The 19,460-nt window shown below is 39.5% G+C and overlaps 1 protein-coding gene across 2 annotated transcripts in view; it reads left to right on the forward strand.

Moving 5' to 3' along the window:
* Nucleotides 1-329: 329 nt before the first annotated feature.
* Nucleotides 330-19,460, forward strand: part of LOC129261499 (alkylated DNA repair protein alkB homolog 8-like) — a 31,521-nt gene continuing 12,390 nt past the window's right edge. For both annotated transcript variants that reach the window (XR_010293739.1, XM_064100318.1), the window contains exons 1-7: nucleotides 330-511; nucleotides 9,568-9,808; nucleotides 10,463-10,588; nucleotides 12,132-12,332; nucleotides 13,291-13,361; nucleotides 15,681-15,787; nucleotides 16,155-16,279. Coding sequence is in view for 1 of the 2 variants with exons in the window: in XM_064100318.1 (XP_063956388.1) it covers nucleotides 353-511; nucleotides 9,568-9,808; nucleotides 10,463-10,588; nucleotides 12,132-12,332; nucleotides 13,291-13,361; nucleotides 15,681-15,787; nucleotides 16,155-16,279 (1,030 nt within the window). In the remaining variant the exon portion in view is untranslated. The remainder of the gene's footprint in view (nucleotides 512-9,567; nucleotides 9,809-10,462; nucleotides 10,589-12,131; nucleotides 12,333-13,290; nucleotides 13,362-15,680; nucleotides 15,788-16,154; nucleotides 16,280-19,460) is intronic.

Genomic DNA, 19,460 nt, shown 5'->3' on the forward strand with positions numbered 1-19,460 from the left:
TTATAATGAACAATAATTTCTTCTTTCCTACTACATTTCTCTTCCTTTTTTTCTATTTTTCCCCGTTTTTTTTTTTTGCCAGCCGATGGGGGGGGGGGGGGGGGGCGGGGGGCACGTGTTCCCCCCCAAGACCCCCCTCCCCGTAGTTAAGCCGCTGATTTCTTGAATTGGTTTTGTATAAATTATGAATATTTTGTGAACAAATTGAAGCCTGATGAATATTTTTGAAAAGTCCGCGAAGTTTGGACGGGAGTTTGGACACCCCATCATATTTCATTAATGTCTTTTTATTTTATGTACAAGTATCCCAGCGCGGCTTTTCCTTTTTCAATTTGTCTCATTGATCTTGAGCATGGCGGAGCCGGAGGAGAATTCCCTGACGTCCGCCTGCGGCTGCGACACGCCGACAAAACTATCAAAATCAGAAAGAAAACTTGCGAGAAAGCAGGCAAAAGCATGCCATGTGTTACTGAAGCATGATGGAATTCTTACAGTTACCAATCCAACTCCCGTAAGTTCTTAGATTTCATTCTATTTTAAACCAAATTTGGTTTGGGGTTCTCGTTTTGTAATTGTAGTACTTGTTGTCTTGTACCCACGTACTCATTTTCACGTCATGTTAGAAAGAAAAAAAAAAGATTTCGGTGTGATGCCTAAGTAAGGCTTAGGGCTAAGGCTATACTAGGCGATAGACATCGCAAATACTAAAATAGCGTTTGTCGCGTGAGGGCGTATGTCACCGCAAAGGAGGGAGCGGCGCTATTGTAGTTTCGCACCTCCCCGTTTAATGGTTTTCAAACGTACAATCTCACCCTAAATAATTCACAACCTAAAAAATACTTGCATCTGAGCCTCCAAAGTCCAGTAGAAGTTGAATATTTGCCATTTTGACACTTTTTTACAAAGACAAAGTTTTACACCTATTTCGGAATCACTCGGTCGCTTGATCAAGCTCAGCGCTGCACATAAGCAGTCGGTACGCGTACAGTACGTACCACCTAGTGAAGTGCAAGGAAGAGCGAGTTTTTCTACGGTATCTTCAAAAAGATTTTTTCCCCTCTTTCAGCCCTCACCAACTTGTATTACGGTAGTGGTTGTGCAGAGTGGTTGATGTTTGTTGTGTGAAGGTATGTGTGTGGGGTGTGCGTGTGTTTGATTTTTTGAATGAAATAAGAAATGTGAAAAATGTGAATACACGTAGATTTAGCGATGAAAATTGAAATAAGAAATAATAATGTAGATCGAGCCTTGTTTTGAACTCTAGGCTAGCCTAGGTCAGAGAACTTTCCTTCAGTTTACAATTGTATGCTATGTTGATTGTATGCTATGTTGATTTCATGCTAGTACTAGTAGATTACATTTTTCAATTTTTCACACGCCGTACCATCTCCATCCATACCACCTGGGACATGCAATGTACATTTCATCCTTTTGTTTGCATGCGCATACACTCACTACATGCAGGGAGGTGATCATATTACGTGTATGTCATTACTCTCAGTCTCGCACACTAACTGCACCTGATATCCATTTAGGTTTACCCTTCGTATAACTTTGATGATTTCTGATTGGTTCCTTATACTCATCCATGCTTATGTTCATCTATGATTGGTTGATTATATACAAATGAATATTTATGTTTGTGCAGTCGGATGGAAAAACAATAAAAAGTGGCAGAGAGAGCCAAGGCCCTGGGAACAATTTTTTTTTCACCGGGGTGCTGAGATTTATATACATGTATATCAAGGGCGGATCCAGGATTTGTGAAGGGGGGGGGGGAGGTGGCGGAGACCAGCTTCCCTACCTGTTGAGAAACGTGGGCATGAATCAGTACTTGAGCGTAAAGAGGTCACAAACAGCCGCTCAAGAGCTGATGAGCGGGGGGGGGGGGGGGGGGGGTGGGGGGGGGGGGGTGGTAAGCATAAAAAAAATAATTTTTAACCGTCAGTTCGTAATGTTTTCTGCAAAAGTGACCAATTAGAAATTCTGTCAGTGGGGGAGGGCAGGGTGGGAAAACAATTTTTTAAAAATTGGTAATTATTTTTTTTTTAAAGGGGGTCCAGCGGATTTTTAAGGTCTAAAAAAGGGACTTGGGCGCAGCCGCAGCCGATTCGGCCCCCCTCTAAACAGCCTGAACCCCTCAAATCAGCCTGAAAGGGGGAGGGGGCGAATCGCGGCCGATTCGCCCCCCCCCCCCCCCGGATCCACCCCTGTGTATATATATATATATATATATATATATAAACAACACATTTTGCAGGGGGTTGCTGTGCATCCCCTGAAAAATCTGCAGCACCCCCATCACCTCCGCTCCCCAGGGCCCTGGAGAGAGTCATATGCTCAGAGAGAGAGAGAGAGAGAGGCCACAGAGCCGTTGCAACCTGAGCTAGAGAGTTGTTGGACTAATTTTTATTCGTCTCCAAAGTATAACACCTATGTAGTGAACCCAAAACGCATAAACCATCAAAGCAATCCCTAACAATAATTAAAAAACACATGAAAACAAAATGTTTATTAGGGCCTTTGGTATATTAAAAAAATAAAGAGAAAGAAATAGAGAGAGAGAGAGAGGGGGGCGGAGAGAGAGAGGCGGGAGAGAGAGAGAGGGGCGGAGAGAGAGAGGCGGGAGAGAGAGAGAGAGAGAAGTGACGAAGAGAGGAAAAAAGACGGAAAGAATAAGGAGAAAGGACGGGGGAAAGAGTAAAAAAATGTAAATACAAAGATGGCACTAAAGAGAGAAAAAAATAAAACAATAGATTTACAAAATACAAAATAGCCTTAAAAGGAAAGAACGAAAAGATATATAGATAGAAAAAGAAGAAAGATAAATTTGACAAGGGAAGAGAAAAAAGATGAAAAGATAAAATGGAAAGGAAGAAAGAAGGGAGAGAGAGTGATTAGAAAGAAAGAAAAAGAAAGAAAAATAAGGAAAAAGAAGAGAGGGGTTGATTAAAATAGAAAGAAAGAAAAGATGGATAGGAAGGAAAGAAAGAGAAAGAAAAGATGGGTAGGAAGGAAAGAAAGAAAAGACGGATAGGAAGGAAAGAAAGAGAAAGAAAAGATGGATAGGAAGGAAAGAAAGAAAAGATGGATAGGAAGGAAAGAAAGAAAAGATGGATAGGAAGGAAAGAAAGAAAAGATGGATAGGAAGGAAAGAAAGAGAAAGATGGATAGGAAGGAAAGAAAGAGAAAGATGGATAGGAAGGAAAGAAAGAGAAAGATAGATAGGAAAGAAAGAAAGATACTTAAAAAGAAAGGGAAGTTATATGCTTCTGTATGTGTGGATGTAAAGGTGTGTTTGTGTATGTGCGACATCATCATCCCCCTCCGCCCCCCCAGGTCTGAGGACGTGTCTACGCCACTGCAATCATTCTGTCTTCTAAACATACACTTTCGAAATTCACATTTCAATCGTAGCCGCTAATACATTTACACTCACAAAACAAACACATTCATCAGTGATCAGCACACATCTACAAATATTGCAAATCAAACGTTTAAATGAAATAATGACTGCAAACAAAAGACAAAATAACACAAAATATATTTGTCTCATTGATTTTAGAAAATATATATTATTGATGAACCTTCATGGAAGGAATATATAAACTTTGAGCAACAAAATGCTGAAAGGAATTATACAGATGGTTCTAATAGAATACACGAAAGAAAAACAATATAGATCATGTCATGAAGAAAACAATATGTAACTTTAAGACGTATACTGTAACATAAACATAGGTTTTTAAAAAATGATACGTAACTAATTACATTGAGCAAACTTTAACCGAAAACATCATGATGTTGTAATGCCCGACCCTTAAAAATGATACATGAAATTATGTCTACAACTCGTGTCCTTTCTGAAGCTGATATCAAAATTAAAACTGATCAAGTACTTCGCAGAATGAACTGCGGATCACCTAATAACAATGTCAATAATTATTGTCATAATGATACTAAAAAAGTAATAACAAAATATTGGTATTTGGAAAATCATAACTGGCAATATCAATAATAGTAAAAAATAAAATAAAAATGATTAAATAGGAAGACGAGCATGTAAGATAAAGTTAATTGACGGGGTACAAGTCTGTGGCAATCTGTGTCCACAAATGAAAGAGTGGACTTGCCGAAAAGCGCTGTGACCACATGAACTCACAAAGGTAGTCGCCTATCATGGCTCTGTTGGTTGGACCTTGTTGTGCCTTGAACTTCGCCTTAGCTCTCTGCCACATTGACTCGACTCTGTTGGTAGTCACACCGGTGTTCGGATCAACGAAGTTGAGTGTGTGGTTTACCACCCCGTGTTGGTATTGTCCCGGCAAGTTTGGTAGGTTGTTGTATGCTCTCCACATATTGGTCCAGACAATGCTGCCGGGTGCCACCCATTGTTTGATGATGGGCAGCAGGGTAGCCGTGTCCCGCTGCTGGACCTCGACCAGAAAGCCTATCTTGCGGGCGGGCTCGTAGCCACCGAGGACCCACTTTTCTGGTCGGGCGCGTCCTAAGTTGTTTTTCCTTCTCGCAAAAAGAGACTCGTCAATCTCAACTAGGACACCCGGACCCCCGATCTGCTGCTGGTGGTTTTGGAAGTACTGGACGCAGATGTCGCGAAAAAACTGCATCCAGTCCACCGTCGTTTTGTTCGAGACTCCAACTTCCTTCGTGATGATGTCCTGAGACAGCCCTCGAGCACGACCGCAGTTGGTTGACCATACGTAGGAAAGGGCAACTATCTGCCAGAGTTGAAGATGGCTCCTTTCAAAGAAGCTGCCCTTTCTGATGTTCACCGTCTTCCGACAGGGATTTGCGCAACGCCATGTGATGCCATCAACGGCCCTGTTATATGCCCCTTCCCGACATGGATGACCGCAGGTAGGACAGTCCATATGTGTTGCAAGAAGTCCATGGTTTCGGCACCAGAGAACCATGCCGTCGATGTCGTATTTGAATCTATGCCCAATCTCGGTCAGACTGATTCCCTCAAACTCTGCCTGGTCAGGCAAATTGCCGCCCTGAGGCTGAGCAGCAGCCATGATAAAAATTCAACTCGAGTTTTGACGCCAAAGATGTTTGGTCAACGACTGATCTGACACTGGGTTTTCTCGAGGGTTTTTATTTGGAAGTGGGGGGGGGGGGGGTCATTTTTATCATTCATCTTTGGAGTTTCTCTGATGATAACATTTTTGCCGCAATCAAAAGGTATCCCGCTTCATTCTCACGCCCCTGGGGGCCACTCTATATACAACGCTGTAACCATGCGCGTGCACAAATACGCGGAATAAGTGGCATTTTTTTCGGGCAGGATCCCTTTAAGGGTATCAAAATCGCTCATTTAAGAGAAAAGGGTTTTTTCAGAGCAAATTCCGCGCTAAGGGTTATCTTTTCCCTATCTGAAGCAAAATAAAAATGTTCCTAATTGATAATTAAAAGTGATTTTCACTCCTTTTTCACTGACTTACAATTTATATACGGTCGCATCATATATATATTTTTTTTTTACAACAATGCAAATTCTTCTATAGTTCTATCATGCAAAGTTTTTAGGTACTATGTAGAAACAATGTTACCGTGCACAAGGTTGGGGGGGGGGGATGAGGGCGAAGATAGTAGCTTTATCGGTGGGAGCAAAGCATTTTTTTTTCTTCTTAGCTTCAGTGGGTCCTTTCCAAAGATATAAAAAGTAATATAGGCACTAGAATATAATAATGTTGTACTATAACGATCTGTAAAGAGCTGTGCCCAAAATGCAAACTTTCTATATACCAAAATGTAAAATGTATAAAAATTGAAGGAAATAATGTGCTTTCAGGACAGGGGGAGGGGAATTAGGGGCATGGTTTCCAGGTTATCTGCAGGGAGTAAGGGTCGATACATATCGGAGCTACATTTTGGGGATTCTTTGAGATGACCCCCCCCACCCCCATGCGCGTATCCAGTATTTTATACCCCTGGGGGCCCGACCAGATTTTGGGCGCCCTTAGGTAAAATTTGGAAAATGCCGCCCCCCCCACATGCATGATCAAAGTAAACTATATCTCGACACATTTTTTTCAAATTATAAAAAGATTTAACCCTAAAAAGGCAGAGTAATGTTTGTTTGGTTTTTATTTTTGGGGGGGGGGGGTGTTCTCAGACATGGAGCGACAAACTGTTCTGAAACTTGGCATGTAGTGTACATAGAGCATTATATATTAAATAAACCTATAAGGTCAAACGTCTCTCTGAGCACATGACTCTCTCCAGGGCCCTGGGAAGCGGGGGTGATAGGGGTGCTGCAGATTTTTCAGGGGATGCACAGCAACCCCCTGCAAAATGTGTTGTATATATATACAGGGGCGGATCCAGGGGGGGGGGGCGAATCGGCCGTGCCCCCTCCCCCTTTCAGGATGATTTGAGGAGTTCAGGCTGTTTAGAGGGGGCCGAATCAGCCGCGGCTGCGCCCAAGTCCCTTTTTTAGACCTTAAAAACCCGCTGGACTCCCCTTTAAAAAAAAAAAAATCATTACTAATTTAAATTTTTTTTTTTTAATGCTTACCACCCCCCCCCCACCTGCTCATCAGCTCTTGAGTGGCTGGTTGCGACCTCTTTACGCTCAAGTACTGATTCATGCCCACGTTTCTCAACAGGTAGGGAAGCTGGTCTCCGCCACCTCCCCCCCCCTTCACAAATCCTGGATCCACCCTTGATATACATGTATATAAATCTCAGCACCCCGGTGAAAAAAAAATTGTTCCAGGGCCTTGGCTCTCTCTGCCACTTTTTATTATTTTTTCATCCGACTGCACAAACATAAATATTCATTTGTATATAATCAACCAATCATAGATGAACATAAGCATGGATGAGTATAAGGAACCAATCAGAAATCATCAAAGTTATACGAAGGGTAAACCTAAATGGATATCAGGTGCAGTTAGTGTGTGAGACTGAGAGTAATGACATACACGTAATATGATCACCTCCCTGCATGTAGTGAGTGTATGCGCATGCAAACAAAAGGATGAAATGTACATTGCATGTCCCAGGTGGTATGGATGGAGATGGTACGCGTGTGAAAAATTGAAAAATGTAATCTACTAGCATGAAATCAACATAGCATACAATCAACATAGCATACAATTGTAAACTGAAGGAAAGTTCTCTGACCTAGAGTTCAAAATAAGGCTCTACATTATTATTTCTTATTTCATCGCTAAATCTACGTGTATTCACATTTTTCACATTTCTTATTTCATTCAAACAAGCACACACACGCACACCCCACACACACCTTCACACAACAAACATCAACCACTCTGCACAACCACTACCGTAATACTTGGTGCAAGCTGAAAGAGGGGAAAAAATCTTTTTGAAGATACCATAGAAAAACTCGCTCTTCTTGCACTTCACTAGGTGGTACGTACTGTACGCGTACCGACTGCTTATGTGCAGCGCTGAGCTTCAAGCGACCGAGTGATTCCGAAATAGGTGTAAAACTTTGTAAAAAAAAGTGTCAAAACAGCAAATATTCAACTTCTACTGGACTTTGGAGGCTCAGATGCAAGTATTTTAGGTTGTGAATTATTTAGGGTGAGATTGTACATGTTTGAAAACCATTAAACGGGGAGGTGCGAAACTACACTAGCGCCCAAAAATGTTTTCTCCACGGAATTTTTGCGAAATAAAGAAACTGTTGAGGATAGACAGAGAGAGTTGGTCGTGTCAGCGCCAGATGCCACAACATTCGCCAAAGTTTTTTTCATCGCATCTGAAGAGATCGTGGTACAACAACGTTAAATGCATATGCGTACTCGGGCCGCAAGGGGGCGCTAAGCTTATTTTCACTGTGAAACAGCCGTGATGCAGGTGAGACCGCTAGAGGCGTTCCACTTGTTTTCTTCTCCTTTTTGTCTCGCCCACCAGAGGTGAAGGCGAGACTTAGGGATCCAAATGTCGTCCGTCCGTCACAAACCTAATGACACATAACTCCACAACCGTAAGTTGCTTTTCAACTAAACTCGGATGGTAGATGGACTTGGGGAACCTGCATGTTATGCTGCAGTCGGAGGTCACATGGTAAGGTCAGAGGTAATTTTCAGGTCAACGTTAAAGTTTACATGCAAGACTCTCTTATGACACCTAACTCCGCAACCGTAATTCACTTTTCAACCAAACTTGGATGGTAGATGGACTTGGGGAACCTGCATGTTATGCTTCAGTCGGAGGTCGCATGGTAAGGTCAAAGGTCATTTTCAGGTCAACGTTAAATTTAAAAGACTCTTATGACACCTGACTCAGCAACGGTAAGTCACTTTTCAACCAAACGTGGATGGTAGATGGACTTGGGGACCTGCATGTTATGCTGCAATCGGAGGTCACATGGTAAGGTCAAAGGTCATTTTCAGGTCAACGTTAAAGTTTACATGCACGACTCTCTTATGACAACTAACTCCGCAACCGTAAGTCACTTTTTAACCAAACTTGGATGGTAGATGGACTTTGGGGACCTGCATGTTATGCTGCAGTCGGAGGTCACATGGTAAGGTCAAAGGTCACTTTCAGGTCAACGTTAAAGTTTACATGCAAGACTCTCTTATGACACCTAACTCCGCAACCGTAAGTCGCTTTTCAACCAAACTTGGGTGGTAGATGGACTTGGGGGACCTGCGTGTTATGCTGCAGTCAGAGGTCACATGATAAGGTCAAAGGTCATGTTCAGGTCAACGTTAAAGTTTACATGCAAGACTCTCTTATGACAACTAACTCCACAACCGTAAATCAATTTTCAACCAAACTTGGATGGTAGATGGACTTGGGGAACCTGCATGTTATGCTGCAGTCGGAGGTCACATGGTAAGGTCAAAGGTCATTTTCAGGTGAACGTTAAAGTTTACATGCAAGACTCTCTTATGACACCTACATTGTAACTCCGCAACCGTAAGTCACTTTTCAACAAAACTTTGATGGTAGATGTACTTAGGCGACCTGCATGTTATGCTGCAGTCGGAGGTCACATGGTAAGGTCAAAGGTCATGTTTAGGTCAACATTAAAGTTTACGTGCGAGGCTCTTATGACAAGTGTTATTCCATCCCAGTCATTTCACAATGAGTTTCGATACAATTCTGTTGCGTGCCCTCACAAATCACGATATTTCTGGTTATTTTCATAAGTGGGCGAGACACAAAAATCGCTTTTGCCTTGTTTTTCCTCCTCTTCCTCCTTCCATTCCTACTCCCACTTCTCCCTCTTCATCTTTTCCTTACCCCTATTATCATTCCTATTTTCCTTTATATTTTCTCTGTCCACTCCTCCCATTCTTCATGTACATGTACATGTACTTTCCCTCCCAACTCTTCACTTTCTTTTTCTCTTTTTTTCTCTTTTTTATTAATCCTCTTTTTCTTCTAGTTCTAGTTTCGAAATATATTTAATACTTTCTCTGTTTTGATCTATTCCTATTATCTTGTGTTTACTTTATTTTGAGAACAATGAAAGTTGATGCTGGACCAACAAAAGGTTTTTTAGGATTTTATTATCAGCCATTTCAATACCTTACTATCATACATCTGTGATTACAGAATCTGCTGGTTGCCAATGGAGGCCTAGGTAATGGGATTCAACGAGGTGAAATTCTCAGTATATTCAGCAGTATAGGCCCTGTGGAAGATGTTGTAATGCTGAGAGGAAAACCCTACTGCTTTGTGAAGTATAGAAGCTCATCTCATGCAATATCTGCCATTCAACGACTAAATGGCTACTGTATGAGAGAAGGCCAGGGACCATCCAATGTTACACTCTATCTTTCCTTTGTTCAAAGTGGTGAGTTTCCCTACAGATGATAAAATGAAAATTACATGAAATCAATGAACCCTGTATGTCAAGCACATTTTATTTGTTTTGGGGGTGTATTTTTTTAAAGAATTCATTCATAAAAGGAAGGATTAATTTTGTGTAAAAAAATGATTCTAAAGAAATGAGAGGTATCTCTCATAACTAGCGTATCATCAAAAATAAGGAATAGAAATCATTAACTACTTGAAAAATGGGCTATGTAGTCAAGGTTGTTCTACTCCTTGTGTGAAAGCACCAAACATCCCCTTGTAGGTCTCAAAGTTGCTTTTGCTTGAAATCTTCAGCCACAATTCAATTATAATTTTTTTTTGGATAAATATCAAATTCTGAGATTTAATTTAATTCAACAAAAGCTTAATCTGCATGAATGTATCTCTCTTTGTACATGTTTGGTTTACTGTATTTTATCATGGCTATACTCCAGCAATGTAGAAAGGTACTCAGTTTTCATGTTGATGGATGTAAATATACAGATGTGTGGTCTGGCATGTTCTATCTGATTGGTTTAAGCCAGGAGGAAAATAGGTTTTCTTTCCAGTTCTGCCCTTCCTGTGGTTCTTCTGTATTAGGTGCACTCTTTGTTTGTATGAAGTTTTCTTGTTTGATTGTTTTGATTGACAGTACCAGTTGATAAGCCTCAGGCCATGGTACCACCATTAGGTCTTGTAATTATACCTGACTTCATAGATGAAAGCTTGGAACATAAATTAGTGAATAGCATTGATTGGCAAAGTTCTTCAGAGAAAGGTAACTGTATTCTTATCTGTTTATTAATTGATAATGATATTCTTTATCTATTTCACTTTATTTGTTGAAGTAAATCCACCCACCATAGAAAGCTGTGTATGTTTACATGTTTCCTCTTTTAATAATCCTATTTCTTCATATCAAGCATTCCATTCATGATATCTAGAATGACATTTTTAGCTCATCTGGCCCGAAGATGGGCTTATGCCGTGGCGTCCGGCGTCTGTCGTCAGTCCACAATTTTAAAATGCTTGGAAAATTCTACTCAAACAGAGGCAATCACTCATTCCAAACTGATAATGTTACAGGTCACTGAAATGTTGAGCCTAGCATTGAGACCAGCACAACATTATTTATGCTAATTTATGCAAAATTTATTCATAAATCACAGAAATGCCTCTTCTTTATTTGTTGACCGATTTTGATTTTTTTTCTTCCATCTGGTAGAGCTTCATGAGGTTCACCAAACATGTACACAAAATTTTGAAATTTTGTCTAGAAAATTATTTATGCTAAATTTATGCAAAATTTATTCATAAATCACAAAAAATGTTTTTTCTTCATTTATTGATCAATTTCAATTTTGTTTGCTTTATATGATAGCTCGAGGTGGTGATACAAAATTTCAACACAGAATTTTGAAACTCATTAAATATGCTAATTTATTCATATATTTTCTAAACTCACAAAAAATAATTATTTATTTGTTGATTGATTTTGATTATTTTTGTTCCATCTGAGAGCTACATGTACATAAGGTTCACGAAGGTTCTACACAGAGTTAAGAAATTTTTACTAGAAAAATATTTATGCTCAATTTATATGAAATTTATTCATAGATCACAAAAAATTATTCTATGTCATTTCTTCATCAATTTCAATTCTATATCCTCAATTTATGTCACCAATATAATTCACTACAGTGTCAACTGGGCTGAAATTAAAATTGTGTTAAATTTCGTTGCGAGATGCCGGATGAGCTCCACATCATTGATGTGCTAGTTTGAAAAGTCTTTGCCCACTTTGATTGACTGTACAGCGGACTGCTAACTTTGAATCATGTTTCATTCACAATACACACAGAGTGCATAAAGTCTGTTTGACATGTATACACCCAAACTTAATAGTGATATGTGCATCGCTTATTTCAGTATATACAGAAAGCCTTTTGATAAAATAAATCACAAGGTATTAACTATAAAGGTTGCATTCTAAAATTAATGTGGCACAGGAGGGAATATGTCCTAAAGAATTAACAATAAAAGATATCAAGATTCAAATTATTTTTATGAAGAATCATTGGTGTTGTTACATGTACAAAGGGCAATTCTTGATAACCAAAGAAATGGGATTATGAAAACAGCTTGCAATTGTTTTAATCATTATACGCCTGCATATGCTGGCTAAACGTTCATCTGTGAGGCCCCATTTATCTCCATTAGCCTCATTAAAAAGACAGTACATATAGTATCTGAAATTGTGTTGCATTTGTGCCAAATGTTAATTTGAAAAGTACAATCAAATTGTTTGAATTCCCTCACAGTAAACCAGAGTTTGAAGCATCGTAAGGTAAAACATCACGGCTATGAATTCAAATACACTACCAACAATATAGATAGAGATCAGCCTTTACCAGGAGGAATGCCAGAACTATATGATCATGTGATTAATAGGATCATGGAAACCGGTCATGTGCAGTTCAAACCGGATCAGCTCACTATCAACCAGTATCAACCAGGTCAAGGTAATTATATGGTATATTGAAATCAATGTCTGTATTGTTTAAACTGCTAGTTACTGCTTTCTGAAGGCAAGAAAATGGTTTAAGCACAAGTGTAAGGTTAAGCATGCAAAATAAAGCAATTGCTAAAGGCATGATCTTTGGCTTGGCTAGCAATTGGTTGTGCTTGAAGCAATTGCTACTTTTTATACATCTGACTCATAGTGTCTTTCTTCATATTGTTGTGGGATTTTCTCATTCCCTGAAACTAAAAGGTGATCGATTGTTGCATACTTGTTTTCCATACCAAATACAATTTACTTATGATTTAAAAAAGAAAAGAAAAAGGAAGCATATTCTTTTGATAAACACCTCTATTGAAATCATATGGCTAAATTCAGATCAATCTCTCCCTGTCTCTGATGGGTGCTCCTGATTACTTTTAGTGCACACATGTGTTTGATTTAAATCATGCAAGTGTGTCATGCAAGCTTTTTAAGTGCACTTATGCTACCAACCTTATCCACAACGGTTAGACGTGTTCATTTGGTATACAAAATGAAATCTGGGCTTTTTGTGGTATAATAAGGAAAAGGTTGTGGTTAGGAGGGTGTTTGGAGAAGGTGATGGTGGACAACAGCAACTCTTTAATACTTCTATAATATAAATTTCATTTGTATCGTAGTTGTATGTGAGTACAGAGTGTATATATATAATTCATTAATGTTATTTTTTTCAACGAGACAAATATTTTGTATTTGAGCATTTAAAGGTACCAGACCCGACTAGCATTCATGCTAGTTATTGGTTCCTGTTATCCTGTAAACTATTATATTTCAATATACATGTACTTCTTTGATGTATGGTTTTTATGCTCTAATTCTTTTTTGGACAATAAGATTCAAGTTCAAGTTCATATTAAATACAATAATCTATAGACAAATATGATACTGTAATTTTTCAAAATTCTTTCTATGTCCAGGTATTCCTCCTCATGTAGACACACACTCAGCCTTTGAAGATGCTATCATATCCCTCAGTCTGGAATCACAGGTAGAGTTTCTCTCATATTTTCCAGCTCTTGGTATGCTCCTTAGGGAGTGGAAAAAGTTCTTACATTGTGTGCCAGCACGTCATCTGCTGACCAGGGCAATAGTTACATGTATATAATATTGACTGGCCTTGAGGGGAACATCAAAGATCTTGCAAGCAACAGAATCATATTGGCCTGAGTCTTTAGATGAGGGCAATATGGTTCTTTTAAGGGCAATATATTTGATAATCCTCAAAAGAAGAGCCAATCAATATTTTTATTTTCATGCTATATCAGGGGCTGGGCTCTGCACTTTACCATTATGACGTACTTGTAATTATAAGATCGCGTCAGTAGGGACGCATATCCATCAATGCATAAGGTCTATTTTTCTTATTGTGATTTTAATAATTTTTAACCATGATAAGTTTTTATTTGGGGGGGGGGGGGTGTCATAATGTCATCCAAAATACATGATCAGGGTTTGAACCTTGGACCCCTGCATCAATTTGTAATCTCCCATTTAGCTTGGATTAGAGGTGCAGGTCACAATGCCAAGTTTTCCATTTAACAATAAAGCTATAATAAGAACCCCAAAAGTTACCAGGGGGGATGCTTGATAGGTATTATAATACAGGTAACCCAAGTCTTTTCAGGGTTGTGACAATAAAGCAATATTGACTGGCCTGGGGGCGATATGACAAATCGCCCAAACTAGATTTATATCGCCCGAGTCGTAGCAAGGATGATATCAATTTAGTGAGGGCGATATATGTCATTTTGCCCTCAGGCTAGTCAATATTGCTGTTCTTAACCAAATCAGACATCGAGAGCAAAAATCATGAAAATTTTGATAATTTAGAGTTTAAGAACGAGAATCGATTTTGTCATGTTGAGCAGACTGGGCCTCTGAACTTTACCATTTCGACGCACTTGAAATGACGCGTCACTAGCCTGGGACGCAGTGTCCAGCGTTGTCTCAACTTGATTATCATTATGACGTATAGCACTGCGCGGTTCAAGGACGCGTTCAAAAACGTGTAGAATACCCGGATGTTAGCTCTGCCTTAGTGCCTGCTACATTTCCAAGCATTTTCTCATTGACTTTCCTGAGCGGGCAATAAATTGGGTTCGTGGATAAACAATTGGAAACTTATTGACCAACCATTTGATCACAGTCATAAGCAGGCAATAATGTATTAAATTTGCCCTGCTCAGATGTCTGATACGGTTAATAATAATTTTTATATCCCTGTTATGAATATTCATGAGTATTCTAGATAAAAGATTGGTCAATTCGTGATCATGTGACAAAGTATAATTTCAATAGGAAAACACATCGCTGCAATTAGCTCCGTATAGTTTTCTTGTAGCTCCGTTTATTTTTCGATATACTTTCATGGGCAGAACTGCGCATGCTCATGCTCGATATTTTCTCTCAACTTTGAATTGCGCATGCTCCCTGACTTGACCCAGATATCGATCATCCGCAAAAAGTAAATAAAGTAAAATACAAACTCTCGCCCAAATTACCGTACCGACAATCTGAAAAACAGTGTGGAATTTGGTCTAGATTACAGTGCAGAAAATCTAATTCCGACGGCCATTCATACAGGATCCTTTAATTTTGAATAAAAATACCTAAAAGGGTGAGTCAAGATCCGATACTAATTTTTAGAGCATATATTTTAACTGCGCGTATTTTATTTTGAGTGCCACTGCAGCAACGGCCAATGCAGCACAGCAGGCGGGTAGAAGCCGCGCGCAGCCTACCCAGGAACTGTCTAGCATTAGCTCAACAGGCCTAACTTAGAGTAGGACTAGGTCCGGCAACGTTAGATTTGGTCGAGATTGTTTAGAAATCTAGGTTCACAAAGTTAAAGAGGGATATAAAACAAATATATCAGGCGTTTCTTTCGAAAGCATAGTGGGAATTATTAATCCTCGGTTGGACTAGCAATGTAACTATTTTCCCCTCGGGAAAAATAGTAATTGCCAGTCCAACCTCGGATAAATAATTCCCACTATACTTTCTCAAAGCCTGATATATTTGTATAATATTTATCATTATAATTTTATTAACTTCTAGACTACCACTCATTGTATTCCTTGAATATCATGGAGCTCAATAATATCTCAGGCTGTCATTGTTATAAGTCATCATGTTTCAAGTTCAAATACATGTACCTCAATAAAGTTTAACAATGATCGCAGATCTGGATATTTTCTTACATATGAATGGTCAAGACATGGCTTATTGTAATATTAGTGCAATTTTTTCTGTGATGTATTTTTGTCCTCGTTGAGATGATCTATGAATTTCTCTTTCTTTTTTTCAGGTTGTAATGGAGTTTACCGATCCTGAAGGTCGTCAAGTACCCATAGTCCTTCCAAGGCGTAGTCTTCTCATCATGACAGAAGAAGCAAGATATAAATGGATGCATGGGTAAGAGACTAGCTGCACATCTCTACCAACTCTTAAGACCTATGTTACTACGTGTTGATGCTCAGATACCCCATGTGTTTATCTATCAGCATTTGTGATTTACCACTACTTCAATTCCCATTTATATATTGCACAGATGTCATAGGTAATCAAGTAGGAAATAAGATAAGATAAGCATTTATAAAACAGTGTGAAATTAATTTGACAAATAGTTTGTAAAATAGCGTATGATCTTGCACAAGTTTAGGGTAGATTTGTTATTTGTCCTATATGATTAGTTCAGGATAAAAATCTGTCTGCTGTCAGGACTATGAAATTTGAATACTGTTCTATTTTTCGTTCATCCATTTAACATTTATTATTTCAGGATAATTCCCAAGAAGACAGATATCATACCAGATCCTACATCACCTGAGAGTCTTACGTTGCATCCAAGAGCACAGCGGACATCCTTTACATTCAGAGCTGTCAGAAAAGGACCATGTAATTGCAGTATGTAATCTTTTATAAAATCCTTGTAAAGGTTGATCATCTCATACCTGCCAACTCTTTCTATTTATTAGTAGGAGTGGGCTATACATGGGTCAAAAATACTTTTAAAAAAAATTTTAATATGGCAACAGTTTTTTTTCTATCCCTTTTAATGTATCTGAACATGAAATGACAATATTTTTTGTCTCAGGTCCGAGAAAAAGTGTGCGGGGCCAAAATCCAAAATGGCCGCCAAAACCCCCCAAAATCACATTTTTGGCCACAACTTCTTCATTTGGTGGTCTTTTTCTCTGGTTTTGGTGTCTATTCATATGTTTTGGGGGGCAGGCAATTTGTTTTTCCCAAAATTAGTACTTTTAAACCATTATTTATATAGTTAAAAGGTGATTTTACCTAAATTTACAAGTTTTTAGAACCTTTTTTCAGCAAAAAAGTAGGTTTCATCGTCTTGTGCTTCTTGGATATTAGACGATGTGAGTTCAACAATATCAAGCAGTTTCATATACATGTAGCTATATTGCTTTTATTCCTCTACTTTGGGTTTTACGGATATTTGCGAAATATATCTTATTAAATAAAGAAATGTCATTTATCCATAGGGGCTACATGTACAGTATACATGGGCGGAAATCCCAGGGGGGACGCGTCCCCCCTACCCAAAATACAATGTAGTAGGGGGGACACAATATCAAATGTCCCCCTGCTATTTTTGGTCATCATTCAAAATCGAAATAAAACCTGTATTTTGGACGAGGTGACCTTACTTTTTGGGTGATAACCATTTTTTTGCTTGTCAAATATATTTTGGTTGAAATGACCATACATTTAGGGTGATAACCTTTTTTTTTTTGCTTGTCAAAATTTTCCAGCCCCTGGTCCTCCAAACCTTTTGGGAGAGATTTCCGCCTTTGACAGTATATACAATATACATACATGTACTGCGTTGCATACATTTATGTCCGTACATTGGCAACCATGACATATAACAAGGTCTGTATATCAACTATAGTGTCATAGAAATTAGCTCTTAGGTTAAGAATTAGATGCCCAAGAAATGGAAGATATGTTTTGTCTCAGAAATTGAGGACATGTTTTGTCAAATATGCTAATTCAGGGGCTGGAGAGAGGTAAATATTATCAACAATGGATTATAATCAACCCCACATTACGGCATTTACACTGACTGTATCTGTAGCTATTCTGGGCCCCTGTTGCATAAGTTACCATTACGGTAACTTTTCCATCCATTGGTAACTTGCATGGAATCCTTGATTCTGATTGGCTGTTGATCAGCGTGACCATGGTAGTAACCTGACCCCATAAACATAGGTTTAGACACCACAACTAGTTAAAAACTCTCAAAAAGACCAAATGAAGAAGATACGGTATGGCTAAAAATGTGATGTACATATACATGATACATGTATGTGATGTTTATGTGCAATTGATGTTTCATCGGGTTACATCATGTAAATCAGCTGACAAGCAATCAAATCACAATATAATTCTAAACTTCTGGCTCAGAAGCTCATTTCTATGACACTACAGATAATACAGGCCTTCTTATGTGGTGGTCAATGCATGGATATATGCAGTGTAGTATGTACAGTACATTGTATACCTTAAGCCCCTATGGATGACATTTTCTTTTATTTGATAAGATATATTTCGCAAATATCAGTAAACCCCAATTTATAGGAATAAAAGCAGTATAATCGCTAGAGGGTATTCATTTGTCTCGCAATCTACTATGGTCAACAAGGAAATTCGTGATCACTCTCGCAAAAAGTGTTCACTGGCTTTCTAGGAAATTCGTGATCACTCTCGCAAAAAGTGTTCACTAGCTTACAAGTTCACGAGCTTTCGAGTGCCGCTGCAACTCTTTATCAAGTGACGAAAATTATCTGATGACGTACTCTATTTATACTAATCTCCAGGACCGTACGCACGAACGCGAGAACAATAGGTGGGTATTGATCCGTTGCGTCGGTATGCGGCGCGGCCGGTAATCCGTATATGCAAATAAGCCGGGGGTATATGCAAATACGCCGTGGGTCGGCGATATGCAAATTAGACAAAATTGGCGGGCTCGCTAGTTTCCCGTGGGCGGGGGCTGACTAGCTGAGCGGTCCCTCGTTCGGGGCCGGGAACGATCGGGTCGGCGTGCACTGCCAGGCAAGGGGGTAACCGAATACCACAAGAGAGATGCGTGATGCTCTTAAGACACTCAAGAATGATGATAGCATCACAATCCTCCCTGCGGATAAGGGTAGTGCCACAATCATTCTAGATAGTACCGCCTACGAAGACAAAATGACCGAGCTTCTGAGCTCTGGTCCGTATAAAATGCTAAAGAAAGACCCCACAGATCGAATGTGTCGCAAACTGACCAGTACGTTACTGGCACTAAAGAAAGACAAAGTTCTAGATGAGGCTACATACAAAAAGATAAAGCCCACACAGAAACAGCCACCTAGAATATACGGGTTGCCCAAAATACACAAACCCGGGATACCTCTCAGACCAATAGTATCATGCATAGGTTCATTTGCCTATAACCTACCAAAGTACCTGGCGGACATCCTGTCCCCTCTCACTAACTGCTCAGAACACACGGTTTCCAACTCCAGTGAATTCGCTGAATTCACATCGGAGCAGACAGTTAACGAACAGGAATCCATGATCTCTTTTGATGTAGTCTCCCTCTTCACTAACGTACCGATAGAGGGCGCATGCAGTACGGCCCTGCAACGCATGCAATCCGATCCCACATTATCAGAACGTACCACACTTATGCCCGAACAAATAGCCGAACTCCTGGAGTTCGTCCTCAGATCCACATATTTTCTGTACAGAGGCTCTTTCTATGAGCAAACAGAAGGAGCAGCAATGGGTAGCCCAGTCTCAGCGGTTGTGGCTAACCTATATATGGAAGGTTTTGAACAGAACGCTTTGCCCAAGTGTCCTTCCACATGCCACCCTCGGGTGTGGAAGAGATACGTCGATGACACTTTCATAATCGTAAATAGATCCGAAACAGACAGCCTACTCTCATACATGAATAGCCAGCAACCGTCCATCCAGTTCACTCTGGAGACTGAGCAAGGAGGGAAATTAGCATTCCTTGACACGCTAGTCCAAAGACACGAGGGCGGGAAACTCTCCACCTCTGTCTACCGCA

Source organism: Lytechinus pictus, chromosome 5, assembly GCF_037042905.1.
Source record: "Lytechinus pictus isolate F3 Inbred chromosome 5, Lp3.0, whole genome shotgun sequence".
Lineage (NCBI taxonomy): Eukaryota > Metazoa > Echinodermata > Echinoidea > Temnopleuroida > Toxopneustidae > Lytechinus > Lytechinus pictus.